General features: G+C 36.3%; 1 protein-coding gene across 4 annotated transcripts in view; it reads right to left on the bottom strand.

Moving 5' to 3' along the window:
- Window positions 1–5,980: 5,980 nt before the first annotated feature.
- The window catches only part of ZNF385D (zinc finger protein 385D), a 448,489-nt gene continuing 441,681 nt past the window's right edge, over window positions 5,981–12,788 (bottom strand). For all 4 annotated transcript variants that reach the window (XM_033008523.2, XM_033008524.2, XM_042801718.1 and 1 more), the window contains one exon: window positions 5,981–10,013. In XM_033008523.2, coding sequence (XP_032864414.1) covers window positions 9,780–10,013 — 234 coding nt within the window. In that variant the 3' untranslated portion in view covers window positions 5,981–9,779. The remainder of the gene's footprint in view (window positions 10,014–12,788) is intronic.

Here is a 12,788-nt window from a genome sequence, read left to right as displayed (position 1 = left end):
TACATATTTTAATGATTTTAGTGAACTAGAGACAGCTTTTTTATTTTCACTACTGTTAAATATTTTCACTCATCTGTCTGAATATTTAAAAGCATGAACTATGCTTAGCAACTGATTGTGATAGATATATTTTGACATGAGTTTGTCTAGGAAAACTATATTAAATCCTACTTCAGCAAGAATGTGACAGACTGTTCCAGCTGACGTACAGGGTCCAAAAATCCACTACCAAACGTATCTATTTACGTTCAGATTTGGAACACTTAATTTTCTGACTGGCTATTTTTATGTGAATAGATAGGTGAAATAGACCCTGGGTAAGATTCAGAAGTATTTTTCATATGAAATGCCAAGCCCTGTATTTCTTATATTTCTCTCCCTGACTCATCAAGTCATGAAGTCAAGTCATTAACATATTTTGGGATGACATACTAAATATACACATGGAGAGAAAACAGCACAGACCTGATGACTGGCTTATTATGCCCCATTAGCTGCTGCCAGAGCAAACACAGCACAGCATCCCATTTGTAACCAGGACAGAGCCCACCCAAGGAACATCACAGTTTTTACCAGCTTAGAACCTTTTTGACACCTTTTCTGTGTTTTAACAAAAATCTAATTTCCATACAATTTTCACTGGTTAGTTTATAGACATTTATTCATGTGCCTTTGTTTGAACACTTTCGTAACCTGAATAACTTTTCTTCCTGATGGCTACAACCATTTTCATCTCAGAATGTATAGGGAGGAATTAGATCCCTCTTTCCCTCAGCCTTCTTCTTATTCTAAATGTATAAATGTTATTATATTGTTTTTCTCATCTACTGGGTTCTCTACTTTCCCTCAATTCTTCTCTAAAAAGACTTAGTTGTCCTCGACAATGACTCACTGAAGTTATCACAATATAAAGTTTTTATTCTGTGGTGGAAGAGTGTAGAATATACCTCAATGAACATTTTCTGATTTTATGGTTTTTGTATTTTTTTTAAAGAGCTGTATAAAGTTTGTAACTCCTTGTCACCAATAGTAATACCTATGGGTTGTGGTCTTCTTCAGATATTTCCGACTTTTGAGTTCTTAGAGCTACTTGTTATTAGAATCTAAATACATGATTGACCATTACTTTCCTATTGAGTTTCAGCTCATCTCTAGTATACTAGTTCTCAAGGTCATTCTATTCTTTCTGGAAAATATCATGTTCCTGTCTATATTGATGATAGCTCCTAATGTATGCTATCAAAGAATTTCAAGAGTGTGCTTCTTTCTATGTGCAAAATCACCAATGAAACCAGATAGAACCTAAAATTGCTCCTGAGGAACAGCCTTCTACCTTCTCTCCCCACCCTAATAATTCTCCTTACAGTATAACCCATACAGCCTTCACTTCAGTTAGTTTCTTTCAAAATTGTTGTCTGAATCCTCATAATACCAATTTAATAATTTTTATGGCTCATCATCTCAAATACTTAATCTATAACAATTAACCTACCCTTATCTAATAAAGAAATTACCAAAATAGTGATAATTTTGTCTTACTTAACTTACCTTGGAGAAGATACAGTTGTTTTTTAGCCCGCTGCCTTTTCTGTGTAGTTGATAACTCTGACCTTTAAAAAGCCCTCAGGCATGTATCAGGGATTTTAAACAGCAAGGTATAATTGCCCCAGTCACCTACCTCCATTCTTTTTTAATTGAAGATATTATATTGATTATTTATCAGTGGAAACTACTGCTACAAACTACCAGAGCATGAAATTTTACTCTTAGACTTATAAAAATGTTATCTAAATCCACAGTGTTTCTGAAGTGTGAATGGATCAGGGCCAGTTTTTTTGAAGCCTTCAGTACTCCTGGTACCTGCTAATTTAAGTGTGCATTGTGTCATTAAATGAAGGGCTTATGCTGGTTACTTATAAAGCCTCGGAAGAGTATTTTGTTATCACGATTAATAAGTTGGTCTCAGGTTTGAGGTATTTTACTGCAATGTTGGAGATTGTCCATAGTTAGAAATATATTGTTCAATAATACCAACAAACTTCTCCAGCTCCCAATTGTTGCAGAGCACTCAAGGGGGATTAAACTCGTTATCAAATTTGGGTTCAGAAGAAACTTCTCTACATTAAATTGCCTGAACTGTTATCCTCTCTTGCCCTAATATAACGCAGCTGTTGGACTCGCCTGGATATCCTCCTGGTAGTTTTTTGACACTACAACATATAACACATGCTCTTCATCTCCAGTGATTTCAGTGGGCCCTGGTAGATTTTGAGGCTCTTTTGATGAAGTTTAAGATTTTTAGTGAGTTGGGGCATGGAGTAGATGATTTGAACACTGGATTAAACATCTGTTGCATGGAATAGCGATCCATCGTATCCTGTATCATGGAGCAGAAGTGAAGAGCTTCTAAAGTATTTACTGCAGTTGCAAAGTTCTTGACAGTTAACTAAAATGTAGATCTCAATAAAACATGAAAGGCCAGCTTCTTTTTTTTTTTTTTTTTTTTTTTTTTTTTTTTTCCTACTGCTTTTCATAGCTTTGTAAAGGAGATGAAAATAGCTCTAGCTTTTCTTCCAAGGATTCACTTGCCATGAAAAACACCCCAGAGGAGAACAGAGAATCTTACACAGATAGGGAGAAGGCTTAACTGTAGCACAGCCAACAAGATTAGTTTCAGTGGTCACCATTTAAAGCAGCCAATGAGGAGCTGAGCGAAAAACTTCAGCTATCTGCTTGGTTAGATTATACCACTGAAGGGAAAAAAAGGGTACTATATTACATACCCATATTATACACCCATATACCATATTATATAGCCCATAAGTGGGTGTTGTTTTATTATTAAAAATATTAAAAATAATGCTCCTTGCAGTGTCCCATCCTTCTGGGGGAGTCACAAAACGTGATTCAGGAGAGGAACAGGAGGGAAATAAGAGCTGTGTATGTATAGAGAGGCAATACATGTGCAGATACTTGTCTAATTGGCTACATAGAAGTTAATGTGTGTGAATCATTGGATAAAGAGTTACAGCTGTTTCCATCTCCTTTCTAAAACTATAAAAACAGTAGAAGAAAGAAACAGGACTTTTCTTTGATTGACAACCACATTTCAGCAAGCTGGTAGGGCTTAGGCAACTGCAGGAAGTAAAAAAAAAATGTGACCCAAGTTGAGACTCATTACATTTTCACTTTTTTGTTCTCAGGTGCTCCTTCTGGGCACCAAAACTTACCTTTATGGTTTTATTCTGATGGACAAAACAGATTCAGCAGTTTGACTGGTAATAATGTCATGGACAAGACTACACTGAAAATATGTCTGAAAGAAAGATTACACTTAGAGGGAGTGTCATCCCCAAACTGAAGCACTTGTAAAAAATCCTCAGATCAGGATTGTTTTCAAATTGACATCCTCTATGTTATAAATATGACAAAATGACCACATTAGGAACCTGTGGGGGTGCTGCCTCTTCCCATCCAGCTGCCAGCTAGTTTTGAGGAATTTATAAGAGCTGTTATAAAGGCACAGCTCTGCCCCTATGCTACCATCTCCCACTTTGTTGTGTCCCGAAAGAATGTCTGCACTTGGCAGACTGTGTTTCAAGCAGGCAATTTTCACCTGATACACGTGTCAATGAGAACTGTTCCCATGGCAAATGCCAGCCATCAACTGCAAGCAGAGAAAGAGCTAAAGTTGTTATCAAATGCTGCAGGCATTTGTAGTGAGAAAATGGTTTATGTTTCTATCCTTTTTTTCTATTGCCTTTGCACTCAGAAATACATAACTATTGTCACTGAACATAAGAAATAACATTTACATTTAATTAAACCTTTGAAGAATCCCAAAAGATGAACATTTCAGGAAACTGTGAAAGACTAAAGAGCTATCTGTGTCATAAAACTCTGACTAGCTTAGGTAAAGAGCACTGTAGTATATACATGCTCTCCATTCATGGTACATTACTATTATTGTGACACTGCTGCTTTAAAATTTTTATTCAATTTGTTGGCTCTGATCAAATGATCCAACAGGGGGATTGATGAATACCAATTTCTTAAGTGCATATTTAACTTCTATGTATTCTGTTCATTCATATGAGAGATGAAACTATGAATAAAGAAACATAGAAGAAAAATTGAATAGTTATGTAAACAAAAAATATGGACATCCTTTCTGGAGACTCAGGTGTTGACAAGATGCAGTGATATCTTGGCTGGTATAAACAGACATGAATGCATGGATTTCCAAGGAAAAATCTTGTATCCTGTAATTGAGTGTCCAGTACCTATGCAATGAATATTAATAATTATGCTTGTTCTTAATTATGGGTGTCAAGTAGTGAACAGCACAAATGTCAGTATGCTGGCAGTGTGACTGAAGTACCTAAGCAAAAAAAAATCTTCTAGGTTCCTTCTCATCATCATTCTCATCAAAATTATTTTTAAAGTTAAGATCTCATGACCTTCAAGGACCCTATATTTTATCCAGGAACTCCTGAATGTCCCAGGTTGTTAATGCCTCCCAAGTTCCATATAAGAACGTCGCACAAGGAAAAGGGATCAAATTAGTTTACCAGTCTCTTCACATTGACTCTTTTGACTTTATACTTCACTACCCAAGCATCATCCCAGCATGAAGCTGATCACAGGAACTAGGTAGACACTAATCATGTTTCAGGCTCAGCCAAGTTTCTCTATCAATGTATCAGAGTTGAATGATACCTAATTGCAGTACACAGCATGATGGCACTCAGGGCAAAAAATTATCTCTACTGAAGTCAAAGATCCTTGCAACTGCTCTCAGAAGTTCCAGGGTTAAGAGCATTTTCATAGTATTCTTAATTTCAGTCTAGAGCACAGACTCTTTAATCCCCTGACATTTTGGATTGGGCTATGTAATAACCATCCTCCAGATAGTTACATTTACTCCTAAGTGGTCCTGAATTTTAATAAACTTGTATGTATGAGAGGGCATAAAGCTCTTGTCCTTGGCTAAACCCTTAACTGCGTGTTTGAGATTTCAACTATTTTAAGAAAGGATTTATCCGTATTACTATTTCTTGCATTCACGCGCTAGATACCAGCACAGAAGTTTCTGTATGATTCACTGGCACCGAAGTAATGGCACTTACAGATAAACAATGAGAACAGGGGAAGATGTGATGTTAAAAATATCTGTAATAACTTACATGGCATAAAATCACATTTTCATGTGCATCTAGGTAAACAAGAACCCCACAGTTATTTTCTTGTGAGCTTTAGGTGCTTAGAGCCCTGAAGCCTGAACTGCTGAAGTAAATTTTAAAAATGGAAATTCAGACACCCATGTTAATAAAAACCCCAGATTCCTTATAAAGTGGTTTAGGTTTCCACCTTCACATGTTTTCAAAGGGGTTTGTGCAGCCAAACAATTCGGGTATCTGTGCTTCATGTTTAGCCACAAGAATGCTGTAATCATCAAGAAACCTATTCAGGTCTTGGTCCTCAGTGCTGGTCTTATGTTCATAAAATGACATCTATTTTTGCAAAAAATGAGAGATATTAAGATAGAAATTCTGCAAGATGCTTTGAAGAGAGTCTAAAAACTATGTGTTTACTGGGAGCAGAAGCAGGGGGTCCTAAGAAGCATGATTTCAGCTTTCAGATAATATTGGGCCATTACTCTATTGTATCTTTGGGAATTAGAATAGAAGTGACTAAGGGCAGGTCCACTCAGTTATGGTATTTCTGGTATAACTAGAAGTTAATGAGTGTGAGACATTCAATTTACCCATAGCATCCTTGCACTCATTTACCATCTAAAAAGTCTTTTCATCTTTTAAAATACAGAGCCAATTGCAACATTTCAGTACTAAAATGACAGATGTAATTACTCTAGTTATATTAACTTTATTTAGCTATTCTTAATTTTATATAACTTTAATTTATCTTAAAATAAATATGTATACTTTTAAAATACAATATTCCTCGACATGGCCAGTTCTTAGTTTTCTTCCAGTTCATTTCGGATCATCATATTTATACCATTTGTTTACTGACATATCACATCAGCTTTTACAGCAGCTTTCAAGAAGGTAACTGATTTCATGGTTCAGAGCAATGATGATCCTTCAGAACAAAGGTTTGAAGCCAGAGATAGTTGGAAAAATGCAGATAGAGTAAAAATACAAATATATATCCCTCTCACAAAATTACTATCTCTTCAGGTCAGAACAGAATAGTCATTCTTTAACACTTTGTATAGAATTTTAAAAAAACATCCCTGTACCTATTTGGTTTTCCAAGTTCATACCCAGCCATTTCCCTGCAGGCTGATTTCACACTGTTACTCCAGTGAGTGACTCTGTCTTCGATGAAATGATCTATTTCCTTGTGCTTTAGGCTTCCTCTTGGCCCTGGAGTTTTACTGTAATATGAAATATGATGACACATTTTTCTTTTATAGGGATCTCCATATTGGATATATTGACAAGTAGGTGTAAAGTGTCTTCTGTTTGCCAGCTCCTTTGTCAGCTGATGTGGACATTCCCTTGACAGGAGGCTCCCCTCGCCCAATCAGATTGCTGTGCCAGTATATTCCTTGACATACATATAATATAAAACTGTTGTGCTGACATCCCAAGTATGCTGACTTGCTACTGACCAAGAGGGGGTGGAACAGCAAGGCACAGAAAATCCACTATACATTCTAACATTTAGGCTTTATCCTTTATTAGGTAGTGAGTAAGAGACATAAAAAGAATTGAGTTTGTTGTTTACAGCTGAAATTTAAGAGACTTGTGTGAACAAAAACTTGTTCCATAGAGCACTGTGACAAAAGAGGTCCAAGAAAACTGAAGGTGTCATTGCAAATTAGCTGATGTAAGTGGTTTGAATGACACTCTTTTTATTTCTAGCAAAAGTTATATTAACTCTGCCCATAGTACTGTGCCTCCATACATGCCACAGGCCACATTTTGGCAAGGATCAGCCTGTTGATTTTGATGGCATCACAACAACATGGCAGGATGTACAGCAGGTGTCCACGCACCAGAAAGCCGTGCATAAGAGCCTACAGAATATTTGTGGATCTTCCCTTTTCCCATCTGTGTGTTTTTTCATAGGGAAAAGATCACCTTCCCAGACCTTCTCCCTTCCCAAAACATCAGTCTTCCTCTGCTTGTTTAGCAAGCTCTTACTTACACAGTCTATTACAAAAGGCTCTGGAGATAAATGGTGGTTCATGGAGCACAGCTTGAAAACCGGTGCCCTATTCAAGGAGGATTCTGAACAGAGCTGGCAATGGCACTACAACTTCTGCAAAAAGATGGAAGGCTGAAATTAGGCCTAAAAGACCAAGGCCAAGATTTTGCAAAGAGAAGTTGAACCTTACTACACTATATTTATGTACCTAAATAAAAGGAAACATTTTCTAAATTGAGTTTTAGGCGCAGGGTTTGAAGGCTGGCCTGTTTACTGCCTCTTTACTGGGAGCTGTAGAGTAGGGAGCCCTTTTAAATATCAGCCCCTAGTTATTTAGGTGCCTAAATTTGGCTTCAGGAACTTACTCATACTCTTCTTATTTTGGAAATTGGGCCAAAGCAATCCAGCTAGTAACCAGCCCTGAAATCACCATCGTATCTTTTTCATGGATACATAGGAGTGAATTAAATATAAACAAAAGCCCATTTCATTTCAAGGCACACACGTTTGCAAATAAACTAGATGAAATACAAATACATAACATAGAACTTATTTTAATACTTCTAGATAAATAAATGCATCTCTTTGGAATTCTTTGGACACAGACATCCATGGAACCTCTTATTTCTCTTTTTTAATATATTTTTTTATAAAATCTAAATGCAGAGAGATTTAAAAAATGGCAAATACCAATGTATATGGAAGGCTTACTGATGAACTGCAAGTCAAAAGTGCTGTATATTCCCATCCTCTATATATCCCAATTGTCCATATTAACCACAAGCAGTATTATATAGCAACCACATGGTCAATATTTTGCATTACTACCTTTTAACAAAATCTTTCAAATCATTTCTCCACCTAAACTTAAATTATGTTTTTAAATTTTATTCCTCCTAAATGTATGGTAGGCATTTCACTTAGCTACACATCAGAGTGGTCGCATGTGACTCAGTAGCGCACTCCATAATATTAATAGATACTTTTCAGCTCCCTATGGGAAAAAGCAGGCAGCAAGAATCAAATTCAAGAAGTCTATTTTTTTCTCTGCTGTTTGTTACTTACCACTTAATGACCCACATGTGAAATTCAATGGTTATATAATTATTTTATATAGTAGATTTTCTGTTTATAAGTTATTTTTCTTACTCTAACATATATACAATATATCTATATATACCCCTGATAAATCTTACTTTAAAGGGACACTGTCAACCCCTTTAAGCCTCACAGTAAATATATAAGGCTTTAAGCTGTCCATACATAAAGGTCAGCTACAGAATTCAAGGGTCCCTTCAGATCCTAAAGGTTGTATTTGTTCCAAACCCACGATGTGCAGTTATCTCGTAATATGTATCTCATGTGTTGCTGTTTACATTTTATAGGTATATTAAGACATTTTATATCGCATCAGTAGGAAATAAAACACGAGAATAAATCTGCTTCTACGACTAAACCTATTGCAAAAGATGTTACCTGTATCTACAGACACTCCCACTGGTGTGATATAAAAAGAATATGTGCCATTCTTGGGATGAAATCCTGGCTACACTGCAGTCAGGAGGAACTTTATACTGACTCAGATGAAGCCAGGGTTTCTCTCTCCTGCTTTTCATTTGTCAGTTACGACTATGTGTAGCCCATTTGTGTCTTCCCTCTGCTGAACACTAAAGTGTCAGGCCTTTTTCATGACAAGAGTGTATTTTTTGCTGTCCACTGGCATGCCTTAGTCATCGATCTATCCTGTATGTATTACACCTTTTGAATATACACACACACTGTACACATACATTCTCAGTTAAATAAAAGTTTGACCTATTCTGTGTACAGCATCTGGAATTTTTTTCCACCCTGCTAAAACTTCTTTATCACTTACTTTGCCCTAACCATAGATTATCTTCATGCCCATTCTTCTATGGGTGAGGAAAACAATTTTTGCTCACCAGGAACAGCTCCACATTATTGTCATCATTTCTGACTACTTACCAAAGTGACATAATTTGTTCATTTTATCTTTTGCAACTTAGTTAGAAACCTAGTGGCATAGATAGAGACACAATACTACTGTTTTACAAGACATCTATTGTATCTACTTTTGTTCAGATAAATACCCAGTAACTGCTGAGTTGGCAGAAGGATTGGTAAGGGTATTACTATTCACAGTGTTTCTTTTTTTCCTTCTTCTTTAATCTACAGAATAAAGTATTTTATGTACATTGGAACCAGTTAATGCCCTTTAGACAAATTTGTAAGTTGTTTCATAAAGCAGGAAAGACATTGCAGGGAAATATGTGCCAAAAAGCACAGTCAAAAGGCTTCATAAGTTTTCTATGTCACTACAAGTCAATGCTGGAGATCAGTTCTAAAACGATCAATACTCAAGAGGAATGTTCTCATATGGAGAAAATACTGCCCATTCCCCCTTTTAGAATTTGTTCAGTTCTCTATCAAAAGTCCTGGCTCTTCATATATACTTTAAACTATAAATAAACACTGCATAGTTCAATGTTCTTGATTTTCTTTTTTTTTTTTTTTTTTTTTTTTTGTGTTTTGATTTGATTTGAAAAATTATTGCAGTACAATTAATTCCTGTTTGGAGTTCAGTAAGGAGCAAACAGCACGGGAGTATGGGTGGTCCGTATAGGCCCTGGAGCTGGTCGTAGGAGTGCTGGAGGAAGTGCTGAAGTCTGGAAAAGGGTGGCTGCTGGGGCTGTGCGAAGACTGAAGGGGGAATTCACAGCCACAGCAGCAGCTGCTGCTGCAGCTGCTAGCGGATTTGGTAAGATTCGTGGAGCCATCGGCTTTGAAGGTTCCTTTGAAAATACTAATTTTACCTGTGGGGAAGAGAGAAAACAAACAAACAGAGAGACATTATTTGTTCATATTAGCTACACAACAGGGAGCTTGGTTTAAGATTATAAGTGCAAAATCAATCAAGAGAGTCCTTGTAGTGGCTACTGAATCAGTGAGCTACAGGCTTGTGACAGGAGAAACGATCTTGCACATTGGACAAGGGTGAGCAGGATTTGGTTGAGGACAAAGAGTTTCAATGTTCACGACTTATCACTGAGACTTATAATTTAATATGAGATTAGAAATCAAAGCAAGCCTAAAAATGGTCTGGGCAATCTGCACCAAAGTAAAGCTGCATGTACCCTGAAAGAATTAAATAAAGAAGAATTAGCCATCAGTTAAAAGACCTCTATGTGGACAGCTTTATGATAGAGACCAGAGCAGAATGAAAACACATTCTATTCCCTGGTCTGACTAAGAAGGTACTTTTGTTTTTGTCATTAGGATGCAAGTTCTACTTAAAATTAAGATCTTCAGCTAGCTCTTCTTTATTAGCTCCTGCCTCTAATAAGAAGCAAATAAACAAAGCTTATCTTGCACCCATTATGCAAATCTCCTGTTTCATGTGTTCAAATAGGTGATGAATTCTATGGGTGCTGTCCTATGTCATCTTGCTGTGTCTTCAAATGTTCTTCACTAAGATGTTGTTCATTCTTACAAGGACTGTGAAAAAGTGACAGATACTTTATAATGTTGTCATCATGAAAAAAATCTTGCCTGTATCACTTGGTATGGTGCCAAACCATGGTATTTTTGTTACTGTCACTGATGCTTCTGTTTTAAAAATGTTTAAATCATGAGTCTTGTGCACTACCAAATATAATTTAGAAAACTCCTAATTTACAGTTTCCAAAAGGAAAAAAAAACACCCTGAAGCTTTTCCCAGAGTGATTGAAAGTACTCACAGACGTCCATTATTATTTAAGAGAATTTACATTTGGTATGTATAAAAATGAACATCAGAGTAGTCTATATGGATTTCTGCAGATTTCAGTGGGATCTCAAGTTTCTAATGAGATGCCAGGAGCCTGAATACCGTTGTTGTTCTGCTTTTATAACTCAGATAAGAATAGAAACCTCATCCACTGACAAAGAAAAGTTCCCATTGGCTCAGATAGACTTTTGGTGTGTCTGTGTCCTGTAATGACCTGAGGCTTTTTGCAAAGAACATAAACCTGAATATGTCGCATTGATTATATGGAATATGAGTATATGTACCATTCTGTGGTACATCTCAGTGTAAGTATGGACACTTCTCACTCACAAGGAAACACAATTTCTGATCCTTGAGTTGAAACGGGCTTTCAAATAATTAATTTACACTGTATCAGTCTGATATTTTCAACTCAGCAGTACATTTGTGAGTGAATAGTCAGAAAGGAAGGACAAGAGTACTCTGGCATGAACCACCAGTGAGTTTCATTGTTATACTACCACCATATTCCAAAAAATCTGTTGGTTACTTACCAGCCAGATGGTTACAGGATTTTTAGTTTTCCTAATACCCACTGGCAACTTTGCTGGCCTCAAGGTCCTTTAAAGATCTGGGACAGATACTAAGAGGGGACCAGATTCTGTAATTCTCTTAACGGAGGACAAAACGGATGCTAGATACAAAATTCCTCATGGTGCCTATGAAAAGCAATGATCTGATCTTTTCCTTGATCACTGTAACACCCACTGATCCAAGCTGTCTTCTCTCCTTGCTGTGCATTTGACTTTTTCCTCCTTCCTCACATCTTTTAGTGAATCTTTTTTTTTTTCAGTGAATCCTTTTTTTCAGCCTTGTTTAGAACAGACAAGGAAAAAAACCTCTCTTAAAAAAAAAAAAAAAAAAAAAAAATCCTCAGTACAAAGTACAAAATAGCCCCAGCCAAAAACAACAGGGTTCTGATTGTGGTCTAGAATTCCCAGTGAAGGATGTTTTTCATAAGAGCTATTTTATTTCAGAAAGTTTGGACTATCAAATGCCTGATAAACTCTTTCTCTCCAGTGTAGTATTTTATCCATGCTGGACATCTGTGGCTTGAAGAAATATCAAGTAAGACTCAACATTGTAAGACTACTACAACTCTGAAATAGTACTGTGGGAATTCATAAAGATTCTTTCTCTGAAGCACGCAAAACTATACTAAACAAAGCAGTATGAATGACATTGAAAACATGTCATTGGAAAGTTTTTGGTCTAGAAAAGCTATGAAAATGTAGTAAGTCCTTTTTTTTAACTTCTGTAGAAAAAAATTTGGTGATGCTCATACAGTTTTGTCACAAAGAACAAAGACCTTATGCGATTGTTTATATTAAAAGGCTAGGTCTATCTTGCCATTCTTGGAGGAATCAGGAACTTCTAATGAAGTCAGATAGCTTTTCAGTTAGTTTATCAACATCGTCCTGATTTTGAGATAGCTGCAAAGCTAGTAATATTTAGCATATACAGTGCCTTGCACCTTCATTTCAAACCTTTCTACAAGTACTAATTAACACACAGATCAACATTAAGAGTAAGGTAGACATTATTCATTTTATTTCCAATGAAGTAGACTAAAGGACAACAAATGACTTGAAAAATTAATGAGGAGTAAAGAAAAAAATCTAGAGCTCATAAAAAAAATTTACATTTAAAGTAAAATTAACACATCTTTGGCTTGTTGCTGTGCCATTCTGCATTTCAAGTGACAGCAATTTTTGTATTTTTTCTATTAAAAAATAAAAACATGAAATGGAGAACTGCTCTCATCCTTCCTCAGCGCAGCCTC

This window comes from Tyto alba, unplaced genomic scaffold (genome assembly GCF_018691265.1).
Source record: "Tyto alba isolate M040663 unplaced genomic scaffold, T.alba_DEE_v4.0 Super-Scaffold_38, whole genome shotgun sequence".
NCBI lineage: Eukaryota > Metazoa > Chordata > Aves > Strigiformes > Tytonidae > Tyto > Tyto alba.
This window is presented reverse-complemented; position numbering and strand designations above follow the sequence as displayed.